Source organism: Mustelus asterias, chromosome 22, assembly GCF_964213995.1.
Source record: "Mustelus asterias chromosome 22, sMusAst1.hap1.1, whole genome shotgun sequence".
NCBI classification, from domain to species: domain Eukaryota; kingdom Metazoa; phylum Chordata; class Chondrichthyes; order Carcharhiniformes; family Triakidae; genus Mustelus; species Mustelus asterias.
Genome location: NC_135822.1, coordinates 67,013,745 through 67,029,663, shown reverse-complemented (window position 1 = coordinate 67,029,663; position 15,919 = coordinate 67,013,745). Strand labels below are relative to the sequence as shown.

The 15,919-nt window shown below is 43.2% G+C and overlaps 1 protein-coding gene across 2 annotated transcripts in view; it reads right to left on the bottom strand.

The window, feature by feature from the left end:
- Window positions 1-13,640, bottom strand: part of LOC144510151 (receptor expression-enhancing protein 1-like) — a 37,268-nt gene extending 23,628 nt beyond the window's left edge. The window contains exon 1 of one of the 2 annotated variants that reach the window (XM_078239534.1): window positions 13,436-13,640. In XM_078239534.1, coding sequence (XP_078095660.1) covers window positions 13,436-13,467 — 32 coding nt within the window. In that variant the 5' untranslated portion in view covers window positions 13,468-13,640. Of the gene's footprint in view, window positions 1-4,286; window positions 4,306-13,435 lie in introns of those variants that run through there. The other variant, XM_078239535.1, reaches the window with a different exon arrangement.
- Between the last annotated feature and the right edge of the window lie 2,279 nt (window positions 13,641-15,919).

Here is a 15,919-nt window from a genome sequence, read left to right as displayed (position 1 = left end):
TGTCAACAAAATGAAGGAGATAGTCATCAACTTCAGAAAGCGATGTGGAGGACATACCCCTGTCTACATCAATGGGGATGAAGTGGAAATGGTCGAGAGCTTCAAGTTTCCAGGTGGCCAGATCACCAAAAAATTGTCCTGGTCCATCCATGCCAACACTACTACTTTCTCAGGAGGCTAAGGAAATTTGGCATGTCCGCTCCAACTCTCACCAACGTCTACAGATGCACCATAGAAAGGACTCTTTCTGGATGTATCACAGCTTGGTGCGACTCTTGCTCTGTCTAAGACCACAAGAAACTATAAAGAGTCGTAAATGAAGCCCAGGCCATCACACAAATCAGCCTCCCATCCATTGACTCTGTCTACACTTCCCACTGCTTTGGAAAAACAGCCAGCATAATCAAGGACCCCACACACCCCGGACTTCCACCTTCTCCCGTCAGGAAAAATGTTCAAAAGTCGGAGGTCATGTGCCAAATTTTCCCAATGACTGATGCACAGTCTCACTTGTGTATTGTTTCTCACCTGTCCACCTTCATTTCTTCAAGCTTGCCTTAGAGACAAGACCCACCATCTGTGCCCTCAAACCCATGTCCACTAAACTGCTCAGCAGTAGCTTGCCCTCCTCCAAGCTATATTGTTGAAAATTCTCTCCCCATTGTCGTCCTTCTTGCCTTCTTCCACCTCTCTGTTCAAAAAAGCAATCTGATTAGAAATACTTCTTTCCTGTTCCTGCACCGTAACCCCTGCTGTCTCCTCACACGCATCCTTCACCTTCTCTTGTTGCTCGGGTACTGGCAGCCCTTTAATGACATCACCTGAAATGTTAATTTCCACAAGACATTGACAAGACCCAGCTCTCTCGAATCCTCCACTTTTGGTAAATCAGACTGCTTCAGAGACTTGCAATGTATTGGATGAACAGAAATTTCCCTCCCATTCAACATCAGAAAGACTGAAGGCACTGTCTTAGGTCCCCACTTACCAGCCACCAACTCAATCCCCCCTCCCTGACAACAGTGAGATCAAACCAGACTGTTCATAACCCTGATGTCATATTTGACCCTGATCCAAGACGCTGACCTCATTCACGTCATAACTTCTCAGTATTGTACCCCTTTTATCCAAAACCGAAACCCTCATTCTAATGCAGTCATCGCTTCTCTCTCAAATTCTGCTGCCTGTCTTCACTTGTGCCAATTTCCATTCAAAGAACAATACAGCACAGGAACAGGCCCTTCGGCCCTCCATTCCCGTCACCCCACTGCTCACTGACCAACACAAGCACCCGGTGAAATATCTTGATTTCAAGATTTTCTTCCTTGCTTTCAAATCCCTCCATGGCTTCGCCCCTCCCCATGCCTGTAATCACTTCCACCTAAACAACCCTTGGAGCTAACTGTGCTCCTCTAAATCAGGCCTGCTGTGCACTTCAATTGCTGTACCATCAGTGGATGCACCATCATTCAACTAAAGCCTATTCTCTGGAATATGCTCCCTACTATATGAATTTCCTCTTTTCAGACAATCTCTTTTGAAGTTTTGGGCCATCTGACTGCTTGCAAGTGGGATCATGAAATGCCTTGGGACACGTTATTGCGTAAAGGCAGTATATAAAAAGACACATTGTTGCTGTTCTGGTTTCTGCTGCAATTGAACAAGAGTTTGAATACACTATAACACCAGAGGATTACACTAAGCACATGATCAGAAAAATGCTCTGAGTCTTGCTGATCTCATGAAAAGCAAATTGCATTTTCCAGTACTTTTTTCCCCCCCTTGGTATCCTCAATAAGCCTGGCTTCAGACTAGTTTTATGCTGCTCAACTGAAAGGAAAAGTTACTACAGTGAATTGATTGCGCCTATCCCCTACCTGCAGGGAGCAAAGGGTTGGCCAGATTGCAAGTAGATGAAAATTCCTCAGCCCGTCAACATTCAAATCCCAGCATTGTACAGTCACAAAATGCTCAACAACATCACCACATTTCCCAAATCCACAGCCAACAAGCAGAGCTCACCATGGCCAGAGACTAAGAGGATTCCGACAAAAATACAAGATGGTGACAAAACAGTTCCACATACTGACTCCACTTTAAACACATCAAGGTCTGCTGACACAGCTCTGCCATGAGGCTCTGAGTTATATATAATTTTGGGAGATGAAGTTCACATGCCTTGCATTTGTATACATTTCAAATGTGGGACAACACCCAGTAGGATAATTATATGTCTTGTCCCATACTAAAAATGTGCACAGAGAAGCATGTTTCAGCCCTGTAACACTCTGGCATTCAATTGGTCGTAGCAAGTGATTGGCGAAATGGGAGGCAACTGATTCTCACATGAAGAGCAACAGCTTAAGTGAGATTTTTCTGCTAATAGATCACCATCAGGATTAAGCACAAAGCAGAAAGCAGTTTTAAAAGTTTCTTACTTTTGAAGGGTGCTTAGAAGATTCCACTTCAAATAATACCAATTAATACCATTGTAACAAACCCCATTTGACTGCAAATTACCCAACAATTCAGTAAAGTAACAGGATCAGAAAGAGTTCTTGAATATGCTCTCAGGATAACAGTGATTATCCTTCTGTTCATCAGACCATCCTCAAATCTAAACAATGGAGTCTCTTCCTCCATGATCAATCCTTAATCCCCTTCCAGTTTCATATTTGCAATGTTATCCATAAATACATCAAGTTCCATATATACACTGTCAACTCTATTGCACCATCACCTCTCTTGGCCCTTCCATTATTGGATTTGCCACTGTTCGACTTCCAGTAGAAATTTCCTCCAATGAAGTATTGGCCAGACTGGAGCCGTTGCCTACAGTCACCAAAATTCTATTCTGTATCTGTTGCTTTCATCCTACTCCCAAGGCAAGTGATTGAAGTCAAGCCAAACCATTTGCAATTTTGGTGTTCTGCTTCTGCCCAAAATCAGTTTCCTAACATATATCTGTTTCATTACTCAGGCTGACTACTCCCACCTCCATCATCCAACTCCACTTTGTCTCATGCCTGATCATTACCTCTAAATACATAGAGCAATGCTGTCCTGGTCAGCCTCCCATCTAACAGCTAACATCAACTTGTCCTCATCTGAAAATCTGCAAGTATCCCAAATAGTTTAAAGTTTATTTGTGTCACAAGTAGGCTTACATTAACACTGCAATGAAGTTAACTGTAAAAATCCCCAAGTCGCCACACTCCGGTGCCTGTTCAGGTACACTGAGGGAGAATTCAGCATGGCCAATACACCTAATCACGTCTTTCGGACTGTGGGAGGAAACCGGAGCATCCAGAGGAAAGCCACGCAGACATGTGCAGAAGCTGCAGACTTCACACACAGTGACCAAAGCCGGGAATCGAACCTGGGTCCCTGGCACTGTGAGGCAGCAGTGCTAACTATAGAATCATAGAGGTTTACAGCATGGAAACAGGCCCTTCAGCCCAACTTGTCCATACTGCCCAATTTTTACCACTAAGCTAGTCCCAATTGCCCGCATTTGGCTCATATCCCTCAATACCCATCTTACCCACGTAACTGTCGAAATGCTTTTCAAAAGACAAAATTGCATCCGCCCCTAGCAGCTCATTCCAGACACTCACCACCCTCTGAAAAAATTGTCCCTCGGGACCCTCTCACCTTAAACCTATGCCTCTAGTTTTAGACTCCCCTACCTTTGGGAAAAGATATTGACCATCTAGCTGATCTATGTCCCTCATTATTTTATAGGCCTGTCTAGTCATGTTTTGTACACTCTGCCTGTGTTTTATTGCTCTTAGCCTTACTGGACCCATTCACTGAGTTCTCCACAGTCTCTATACTCTGTACTGTAGCCCTTTTTGATTTTTGTCTTTGGTTCCTCTGCCTTCCACTTTTCCCCTTAGTGCCTTTTGTTTCTATTCCCACTTTACTTCCCTCTGACTTCTTGCATTGGTTCCCATCCCTCCCACCACATTAGTTTAAACCCTCCCCAACAACACTAGCAAATACTCCCCCCTCTTGGGCATTGATTCCAGTCCTGCCCAGGTACAGACCGTCCAATTTGTACTGGTCCCACTGTGCCGTCAAACAGGGTCAGGCAGGAACTGGAACCCTTGGACCCTTTCCACTACTGTCCATCAATGTGTGTTTCCTAGCTCCAATGAAGTGTCAAGGTAAACAACATCAGCAAGCTCATATGGGTTTAAATGAAGATTATTTATTCACCCCTTAAATCTAAACTTGACAGCACACAAGAAAGATACATGTCAAGAGAAGAGTTTACTGTTCACATGCTTGGCTCGTCAGAGGAAGAATAGTCATTGCAGGCAACACTGGAGTTTAGGTGGCATCAATAGTTGGAGTCAGATATCAGATTTATTGCAGGAATCCCTAGAAGAGATAATATTCATTAGATCGGCCAGTCAGTCATTAGCAGTTTCTCTTTCCAGATCAGGTTTCTCCTCAGGTGAACTTGAATAGGAGTGAAGCTGGGAAACTTAATACGGACATGTCGCCAGGTTTAAAAAGGTATAAGTGTTACTGCCCTTTTCTGTAACTGGTATTTTGTCGTGGGTGTTCTTTGCAGATTGCCATGATTCTTCCTGGTTCTTGGGATGGTGAATGTCATTCTCAGACAGTTATAGTCACATGATAAATGGCTGTTGTCCACAAACAAGTCTGAAGTTATTGCTCCACAATGAGAGACAGTGATGACTATCCACACCTACTTGGTTTAACTGGTTGCTCCAGTTCGCTTTTGGTAAATTTCAAACCTGGAGCCAAAGTCAATAGACTTCTAGGCTTTCAGATATGGGGAAGCCATAAACAAACAGTGTAAATAGTATCAGTGGTATCATCTGGGTAGATCCATTCAAAGGTGAGGACCCCATCCATGGTATTCAAATCAGGAACTTTGCAGAGGCTCGAGGTAGACTGTATGGAATTTGCAAAAAGTCACTTAACAAAAGGACAGTCCCAGAAAACTATATACGCAATGTCATCTGCATTTGAAGTGACGAATAAGATACGCCTTCACTGGGCAGAGGAAAATAAACAAAATCTATGCCCATTAATTTATATACAGCGCTTTAAAATTCCAAAGCACTTGCAATAGAACCACCAAGCCACATAATGAAATATTAAGACAGGTAATCAAAGATTTGGTCAAAGATAATTAGCCATGTACAAAACGCTAGAATTGGAAGGGCGCAGAAATCCAAGTGTCGAGGAGATGCAAGAAGTTGCAGAGATACGGAGAAGGAATCTGAAATTGGTCTAGTTGGACCAAGGAGCGGCACAGGCTTGGAGGGCCGAAGGGCCTGTTTCCTGTGCTGTACTGTTCTTTGTTCTCTTTGTTCTTTGTTCGCTGCTTGTGTTGGTTACTGTAATTATCAGTAATCAATGTTAGGATTTGTGACAAAAACGGAGAACCAATATTCAAAATACAAATGATTTTTCACAGTGCTCAGCAAAAGTATATGCCAGTGATAAGGATGGACGTAGAAAAAGGATAATCAGCCATGGATATCGAAGGAAATAAAGGAGGATATCAAATTTAAAGAAAATGCACACAAAGTGGCAAAGATTAGTGAGAAACTAGAGGAATGGAAAATCTTTAAAGGTCAACAGAAAGCCATGAAAAAAGCTAAAGAAAAGAAAGATAGATTATGAGAGTCAACTAGCTCAGAATTTTAAAATAGGTAGCAAAGATTTCTACAAATATATGAAAAGAAAAAGAGTTGTTTAGGTAAACATTGGTCCTTTGGAGGATGTGAAGGGGGATTTAATAACGGGAAATGAGGAAATGGCCGAGACATTTTTTGTCGGTCTTCACAGCGGAAAACACAAATAATATGCCAAAAATGGATGACAAGGTGGCTATGGCAGGTGAGGACCTAGAAACGGTCATTATCACTAAAGAAGCAGTGTTAGGTAAGCTAATGGGGCTAAAGGTGGACAAGTCTCCAGGCCCTGATGGAATGCATCCCAGGATACTAGAAGAGATAGCAGGAGATACTAGGAGAAATAGCAAATGCACTTGTGGTAATTTACCAAAGTTTACTGGACTCTGGGCAGTTCCAGCTGATTGGAAAACAGCAAATGTGACGCCACTGTTTAAAAAAAAGGGAAGTAGACAAATGGCGGGAAACTATAGGCTTAACTTCTGTAGCGGGGCAGATGCTATAATTTATCAAGGAAGAAATAACGAGACATCTGGATAGAAATTGTCCCATTGGGAAGACACAGCATGGGTTCATGAAAGGCAGGTCACGTTTAACTAATTTAGTGGAATTCTTTGAGGACATTACGAGTGCGGTGGACAACGGGGATTCCGTGGATGTGGTGTATCTGGATTTCGAGAAGGCATTTGACAAGGTGCCGCACAAAAGACCGTTGCAGAAGATAACGGTGCATGGCGTTACAAGTAACGTATTAGCATGGATAGAGGACTGGTTAACTAACAGAAAGCAAAGAGTGGGGGTAAATGGGTGTTTTTCTGGTTGGCAATCAGGGATCTGTGCTGGGTCCACAATTGCTTAGTTTACATAGATGATTTGGAGTTGGGGGACCATGTGTCAAAGTTTGCAGGTGACACCAAAATGAGTGGTAGAGTAGCGTGCAGAGGACACTGAGCGTCTGCAAAGGGATTATAGATACTTGGAGTATGCAAGGATCTGGCAGATGGAGTACAATATTGGTAAATGTGAGGTCATCCATTTTGTAGGGATAACAGCAAAATGGACGATTATTTAGAGGGACCTGGGTGTCTTGTGCATGAATCACAAAAAGTTGGTTTGCAGGTAATTAAGGCGGCAAATGAAATTTTGGCCTTCATTGCTAGAGGGATGGAGTTTAAAAGCAGGGAGGTTATGTTGCATCTATAGAAGATGCTGGTGAGGCCACACCTAGAGTACTGTGTACAGTTTTGGTCCCCTTACCCGAGAAGGGTACACTGGAGGGGTGCAGAGGAGATTCACTCAGTTGATTCTAGAGTTGAGAGGGTTGGCTTATGAGGAAAGAATAAGTAGGCTGGGACAATACTCATTGGAATTTAGAAGAATGGGGAGGGGGGATCTTATCGAAACATAAAAGATTATGAAGGGAATAGATAAGATAGAAGCAGGGAGGTTGTTTCCAATGGCAGATGAAATTAGAATGAGGGGGCACAGCCTCAACATAAAAGGGGAGCAGATTTAGGACTGAGTTGAGGAGGAACTTCTTCACCCAAAGGGTTGCGAATCTGTGGAATTCCCTGCCTAGTGAAGCAGTTGAGGCTACCTCGTTGAATGTTTTTAAAGGCAAAGATGGATAGGTTTTTGAACTGTAAAGGAATTAAGGGTTATGGTGAGCGGGCGGGTAAGTTGAGCTGAGTATATGAAAAGATCAGCCATGATCTTATTGAATGGCAGAGCAGGTTCGAGGGGCCAAATGGCCGACTCCTACTTCTTATGTTCTTAAACAGTTCCAGAAATTGCCTGCATTTAAAACAGCCTTAAATTTTGAAGTCTGGAATGCACAAAAAATAAAATGTTATCTGGAATATGGGGGCTGAATTACGTGCCATTGTCTTTAACGCAGAGTAAGCTTTTTGAGTACAGTTACTTCAGCCACCTCAATGCAACGCTGTCAAGCATCTTAATGGTTAACAACTGATTGCTCAAATTAAACAGGAGATGAAACTTAATAGGTTAACAGGACAGTTTAATTTTGATATCCTGTGAACAAACTTGGTTGCTCGATCACATACTTTGAATCAAAATAGATTTTTTATTGGCTGCTTAAATACAGTGGCAAGGTTAATGTATAACCATATCAATTCCAACAACACTGTAATCTATACCAATTACAGGACCTGCAAATTCCAGGCTATATATTTACTGAAATAAGACTCCAAGGTGAAAACATTTATTTTTCATTCTAAAAGTCTTTCCACTTAACCCTCATAATCACAAAGCTATTTAATGAAAAATCCTATAGTAAAATAAATTATCTTCCTCTTTGACTACAGAGAGGCTGGATCCAGCACCATTGTAAATGCTCCCCATCAAAATAGTCTGTTGAAACAGAAACTAATGCCCAATTAGGAAAGGTGCCAGACTGAGCATTGCCTCCAAAATATACCAGCAAAACTCAGCACTTTTGGAACAGCGTGGGAGAAATGTCAAATGCCAGTAGAAAAGGCTTCTTTGCAAAACAAAGTTACCTGCAAGATTCACTCCATTCAGTGTACGAATTATCACAGCCTTTTACACACTCATTTAGAGCCCTAATTGTCAACACATCCAATAACTTGCAAACTTAGATTTCGAAAGGAAAACTTCTAACTGCAAGGAATGGTACTGTGAATTAAACAAGCCTCCATGTGCTTCAAGTCAAGATACAATTTGTTGGTGACATCAAACCTTCATTTCCGCTCTTCCCTGAGCCACATAAAACCCAAAGCAAGGAAGCGAGTAAAAGGACTGGTTTCCAGACCTCTACAGATGTCACTTCAGCCAATAAATGGGCAATTTCTCTCACTCCTTCAAGATATACTACATGAAACAGCATTATCCAAACCAGAGCTGACATCAGCGGAAAGAGCATAGATAGAGCAATGGGCTGTGCCAATCAAATACTACAACAATATATTTTGTATCTTATAAACTGCCTTTTCCTCAAAAATCTGGCTGCATATTAAGATACTAACTAAACATTGCTTCTGCAATCTTAGTTTGCAATCAAGGAAGCTGGCGAGCCAACAATGCAGAGTTAAATGGAATAGGCACAACTACTTGTAAAATGTTACACATTTCCCTGGCATACTCAATCCCACTCAAACCTCTGCCAACTCGCTCAATCTATTATTTACTCCCATTTTGCTCCCTGAAGTCCAAGAGATACACAGACTCAAATGCCTATGGCACAGAACTTGCTTAGTCTGCCACTGCCAAATCTGGTCGGACCAAAAGTCAAATTCAACAGGGCTTGCTCCCCTCTGCAAGACCCCATACTATTTAAGGATCATAGTAGGCAACCTCAGTAACATTTCTTGTTTCCACTTCTTAAACCTCTCTCTGCTGCTGGTTCTACCCTTTGTGGATTTGCATCAAGATCCAAAAAAGATCTACTTAGCTACCTGGTGTAGTCAAGCTGTCAACACTGCCTAAAATACATGAGCTCCCAGTCCTTCAGTATCCCATGTTCAAATTCTCATTGGGTTTAGTTTTCTTGATGAACTCACCTCTGCTTTCGGCTAATCTCCTTGGGCCCTAAAGGTAAAAATGCTTCCTTGACTGTAAAGCACAGGATATTTGCAAATTATGAAAGGTGTTGTGTAAATACAAACTCTCCTTTCTGTCATCAGGCTGTTTTGCTTCTCAACACTCAACTGTTGACGATCCAGTATATGATGGGACATATCCTTCAATGTCAAATCTTGCAATGCACCATGTTACATATATACACAAATAGTTTCTATCTGATTAAACTCCGCCAATTTGGTGGAACTTCTGTTGTGCTGTACCAAATAATCAAACATTCCCTATCCACTGCTGATTTAAAAGGAAAACAATGCAAGTTAATAAGTGATGAGGATTCCCTAAATATTTTATATCAATATAGTAAGGATTGCAATGAAAACCAAACAACCAAAGCTGTGGAAGGCGGCAGCATGGCACAAATAAAGAGTTTCCTTCCGTTAAAAATAATAGTTGATCGCATCAGAATGACAAACAGCAGAAACTGAGATCCAAGAGCTTGTACAATAAACAAACTACTGGCTGATATTTCATTCTTTCTGGAAGAAGGATGGATTTGTATAATTTGATCTCAACTGACTCAAACATCAGTGGAAAACACATTCACCGATGATCACGCAGTGTTCGATTACCTCGGAAATCAATCCCTTTTGCATGTCAAGTTTAAAATTCATACTCCAGGAGGTCAGGATGCCAGACAAACACACCACGATGAATAACCTCACACATCATTTATCCGCAATAAAAGGTGCTGTTACTCAAAATTAGCAAATTTCCTTTCCTTGAATCCTTGCCTTTCTCACTCGAGGTATAGATGACAAAAGCAGGGAAGTCATGTTGGAGTTATTTAGAACTTATGAGGCCACAGCTAGAGTAGTGTGCAGAGTTCTGATCGCCACATTATAACAATGATGTGATTGCACTGGGGGGGGGTGCAGAGGAGATTCACCAGGGTGCTGCCTGGGATAGAACATTTAAGTTATAAAGAGAGGTTGGGTAGGCTTGGGTTGTTTTCATTGGAGCAGAGAAGACTGAGGGGTGACCTGATTGAGATGTACAAGATTATGAGGGACATGGGCAGAGTGGATAAGGAGCAGCTGTTCCCCTTAGTTGAAGGGTCAGTCATGAGGGGATATAGATTCAAGGTGAGGGGAGGAGGTTTGGGGGGCTGGAGGGAGGGAGATGAGAGAAAAACGTTTTTACCCAGAGGGTGGTGACGGTCTGGAATGCACTGCCTGGGAGGGTGGTGGTGACGGCTTGCCTCGCCTCACATCCTTTAAAAAGTAACTGGATGAGCACTTGGCACATCATAACATTCAAGGCAATGGACCAAGTGCTGGTAAATGGGATTAAGTGGGAGTTCAGGTGTTTCCTACGCATCGGTGCAGACTCCATGAGCTGAAGAGCCTCTTCTGTACTTTTGATTCTATGATACCATGAGCTATGTAAGAATAAAATGCTGTGACACAAAAAATTGAGGAGCTTGCACAATGAACATTAGCTGCTGTAATTAGTTTGTTGTTCATTGGTCTACTCATGGCCAAGTGTGTGTTCACTGATGTCAGTCAAGTCTGATGGAATAAATGTATGATTACTTTCAAAGTGGCCAAGGAAACCATAGTGCACATCACCTCCAATATCCCACGGGTAGATGAGATGACAAGATCAAGTTGCATGCTTGGCAATACTAAACTTGGGTTTTGAAAAGAATATAGGACTTGCCTCAGCCTGACTTAAACAAACACTGTTGCCTTCCTCAAACACAAGCTCAGTGTCACCCCAACTGCCAGACTTTTCCTCTGGCATTTTCAGGCACAAAATACCCATTTAAGAGACTATTAATCTTTATAAATTAGAGGCCGAATGTATAAAAGGAGAGTGCCAAGGCATGACCCAACCATATCTTGAGAAGTGTGCGCCATTCTGGGCACTGCACCCGAGAAAGGACATGACTAGCTGTGGAGGAAGTGCACCGCAAATCCACCAGAACATTGCCAAGGCCCCTCGGGGAAGGTTATAAAGGAAGATACATAAAGTCAGTTTGTACTCCATCATTACATAAAAGGATAAGTGATTTGCTGGATTTTTTTTCGGCTTTCGAATAAAATTAATACGGTCAAGCAACATTAATACTTTCAGAAGTGAAGCTAGGAAATACTTCTTCATGCAAATTGTGGGAGAAGTGTGAAATGCACTCAAAAATGTTAAATGCCAGCTCAAATTATTTTAAATTTGAATTAAGATTTTTGCAAAAGAACAGTACCGAAAAAAGCAATGGAGCCTAGGCAGGAGGGTCAAATGGAGGTACAGATCAGCCATGACCTGTCGCAGAAGAGGCTCGAGGTTTCTTGTCCACAGCATCAATTTGGAACCAAGGCCTGGAGTCACCCACCCGACCACTAAAAATCCCTGTGTTTCGGTCGGCACTGGACACTCGCGTTGGGGTTGTTTATCCGTCAGTGGACCACCTGGGCTCAGAATGCCTCCAGCATAAGCAGCTGCGGGGAATTCAATCCTAATCTCAAACAGCTGCTGTCAGTAACAGTCAGCAGGGGAAGTCCTGCATCTCGTTTATAAAAAAATTACCCATCTGATTTATTTCTTCAAATAAATCAGATGTACCTTTTTAAATGCAGGAGAAAAAAAAAACAAGCTACAAAGAACAGTACGGCACAGGGACAGGCCCTTTGGCCCTCGAAGCCTGCGCCGATCATGATGCCTGCCATATGCACTTACGGAGTCCGTTCCCATCCTATTCATGTTTTTGTCTAGATGCCCCTTAAATGCTGCTTTCATACCTGCTACCACCACCTCCCCGGGCAGCACATTCCAGACATTCACCACCTTCTATGTTAAAAAAAACTTGCTTAGCGCATCTCCTCTAAATTGTTCCCACGCACATTAAACCTTCAAACCTAAAGTGCATGGACCCATTGGAAAGTGGGCATGCAAAGAGGGGACAGTGATTAGTTGAGAAAGATCTTGACTCCGACACAAAGATAAAAGCAAATTACTGACAAAAGGTCACCCAAACCCAATGTTGGCTCTCTTCACATATGCTGTCAGACCCGCTGAGGTTTTCCAACATTTTCTGTTTTTATTTGATTCCTACACTCCCTGATGAATGTTTTTTTTAAATAAAAAAAAGACACTGCCCAGCTTCAACAGGCACTCAATTCAGTGCCAGGTCCTCCCATCTCCAACCTCCCAGCTACACTTTTAATCCCTTTCAATGCAGTCCAAATGGGTTTTGTCAAAGCCAAGATCATCTTTTTTGATTGCAAAGGAAGCCACAGAACAACATATGGCTTTAGCTGCAAAAAAAGAAAGAGACAAACAGCTGGTAGAGGGGTGGTTTTAAAAATTAAAATCAGGGAAGGGATATTTTTCAAAATTGAGAACTTTTAGAGAGAGAGGGAGAAAAATCAGCAAATAAGGTTTTAAAATAAAGTCTGCCACTTCAATTCTTGAACTCCTTCTTGGCAAACTTATGCCAAAATGCAAAACTAATAATAAAGTTTTGATGACCACATTAGTTTAAAGACTACAAAAAAAGGTCAAGCAAAACAACTTCATTTGTCAAATTTGACTCAAGTTTGTTTTGCCTGGGAGGTCAATTTCTTAAAGAAATGTTTTTACAATTAAAACGTCCCAATTTTTTTTTACTGGGTGGTCAAATGTTGTTAAAATTAAAACTTCCCAATTTATTTTGTCAGGGAGATCAACTTTTTCAAGATTTTTAAAATTAAAGCTTCCTAATTTGTTCACTGGGGAGGTAAAGTTTATAAAGAAATGTTTTTAAAACTAAAAACTTCCCAATTTTTGTGTTGGGGAGATCAGCTTTTTCAAGAAATGTCTTTTTTAAATTAGAGCTTCCTAATTTGTTTACCGAGAAGTCAAGCTTTTAAAATCTTTTTTTAAAATGACAACGGCCCAATTTTGGGAGGTCAAAAATGCTTTATTAAAGTTTGCCATGTGTGTGTGCTGGGAAGTCAAATTTAAGAATGTTTTATGAAATCTTTGCAACTTTTTGCTGGGAGGTCAAGTTTTTTAAAAATAAACGTCCCTTTTTTAAACTATCGTAAACTCTTTTCCCTTCTAAGGGGCAGAGTCTGGTGCAAAAATAAACTTGTGGAAGGAGTAGGTAATAATAATGGTGGCGCATTCCCAGGAGTCAGGCCAAAGCTTCTCATACTCACACCACCAGCCTGGAGATGAGCCACGACACCATGTTGCCGACAGTTCAAACTTTCAAAACCAACGGCAGCCGTTGGAGAGCTCCAACCGTCGCAATCCACTCCTCTCTACTGAGTCCGCATTGTGTGGGGTGGGGGGAGGGAACAGAATCTATGTGTGTGGCCGCCTGGATTGCTCCTACTCGGTCCTCTTTGTTTTTACCCGCCGAGGGCGGAGTCCGCCAGGCCCCGCCTCCCCCTCGCGAGCGGGGGTTGTCTCTATCGGGTCCTCTTTGGGAGGTTCGGCAGTTGGTCGGTTGGCACTATTGGGTCCGCTTAGCCGGAAAAGCTCCTCCTCCAAGGCCAGTTCAGGCTGAAAAGTTTAATGTTCTTTTTTAAGCAAACTGTGGCCGGAGGGTTTGTTAATTGTTCAGTGGGGGGGGTGGGGAATATGTGGGTTTAGTGTGTGAGAAGCGGCAGGTGAACCCGACAATGTCCTCCTCTCGATCGGAGCCCCTTTTGTCCTGTGGGGGGGGGCGGTGACAGGTGATCGTCTCTAATCGGTCCGCGTGAGATGCCCCGCCCCCTCCTGCCAGACACTGCTTCTAACCGGTCCGCATTCCCCCCCTGGGCTGCTTCCACCGCGGTCCGCTCTCTGCCGCTTGCCTTGCAACTTTTCTTGAGGGTGGGTGGAGCCTGCTGCGACTGATGATCAGCTGACTGCATTGTATTGTTCTGTCCACAAGAGAGGGGCAGATGACGTTTGGTGGGCAAATAAAAACTTAACTTTTACTTTTCCGGCCAGTTTTAAACTTTATTTATTAGTGTCACAAGTAGGCTTACATTCGAGCTTCAATGGAGTTACTGTGCAAAGTCGCTGGTCGCCACACTCCCATCCATTGACTCTGTCGACACTTGCACCATAGATGCACCCCATAGAAAGCATTCTTTCTGGTCGGATCACAGCTTGGTATGGCTCCACCAACGCCTCTACTTTTTCAGAAGACTAAGGAAATTTGGCACGTCAGCCAAGACTCTCACCAACTTTTACGGATGCACCATAGAAAGCATTCCTTCTGGTCGTCATGGTAGCACAGTGGTTTAGCACTGCTGCTTCACAGCTCCAGGGACCTGGGTTCAATTCCCGGCTTGGGTCACTGTCTGTGTGGACTTTGCACATTCTCCCCGTGTCTGCGTGGGTTTCCTCTGGGTGCTCCAGTTTCCTCCCACAGTCCAAAGATGTGCGGGTTAGGTTGATTGGCCATGCTAAAATTGTCCCTTTGTGTCCTGAGATGCGTAGGTTAGAGGGATTAGCAGGTCAATGTGTAGGGATATGGGGGTAGGGCCTGGGTGGGATTGTGGTTGGTGCAGACTTGATGGGCCGAATGGCCTCTTTCTGCACTGGAGGGATTCTATGATTGGTCACATCACAGCTTGGTATGGCTCCTGCTCTGCCCAAGACTGCAAGGAACTACAAAAGGTATTGAATGTAGCCCAATCCATCATGCAAACCCAGCCTCCCATCCATTGACTTTGTCTACACTTCCCGCTGCCTCGGCAAAGCAGCCAGCATAATTAAAGACTCCTTGCACCCCGGGCATTCTCTCTTCCACCTTCTTCCATCGGGAAAAAGATACAAAAGTCTGAGGTCACATACCAACTCAAGAACAGCTTCTTCCCTGCTGCCATTAATGGACCTATCACGCATTAAATTGATCTTTCTCTACACCCTAGCTATGACTGTAACACTACATTCTGTACTCTCTCCTTTCCTTCTCTATGTATGATATGCTTGTCTGTATAGTGCGCAAGAAACAATACTTTTCACTGTACACTAATACACGTGACACTAATAAATCAAATCAAAATCCAGCTCCTATTCGGGTACACTGAGGGAGAATTTAGCATGGCCAATGCACCTAACCAGCATGCCTTTCCGGCTGTGGGAGGAAAACGGAGCACTCGGAGGAAACCCACGCAGACACGTGGAGAATGTGCAGACTCCACACAGATAGTCACCCAAGGCTGGAATTGAACCTGGGTCCCTGGCATTGTGAAGCAGCAGTGCTAACCGCTGTGCCACTGTGCCGCCCTTGAAGAAGGCTTGAAGATGTGCTGTGGGCACAAGACAGATGAGAGTACCTTTTCTAAAGTACTCAAGTGAATCATGTGGGTTCTTACAATCACTTTGCCACTGACTCCTTGTATGATCAGGTGCTCAATGGCACACAGTACTCTAAAAAGTAACTTGCATTCACACAGCACCTTCTCCAATTCAGGCCTCAGGTGACTGTGTGAAGTTTGCACGTTCTCCCCATGTCACGAGAAGGGGTCACGAGAAGGCCCTGGCAGGTAGGATTAAGGAGAACCCTAAGGCGTTCTATAAATATGTGAAGAGTAAAAGGATGAGACGTGACGGAATAGGGCCTATAAAAGGTGAAGGCGGGAAAATCTGTACGGAACCAGTAGAAATGGCAGAGGTGCTCAATGAGTATTTTGCCTCGGTTT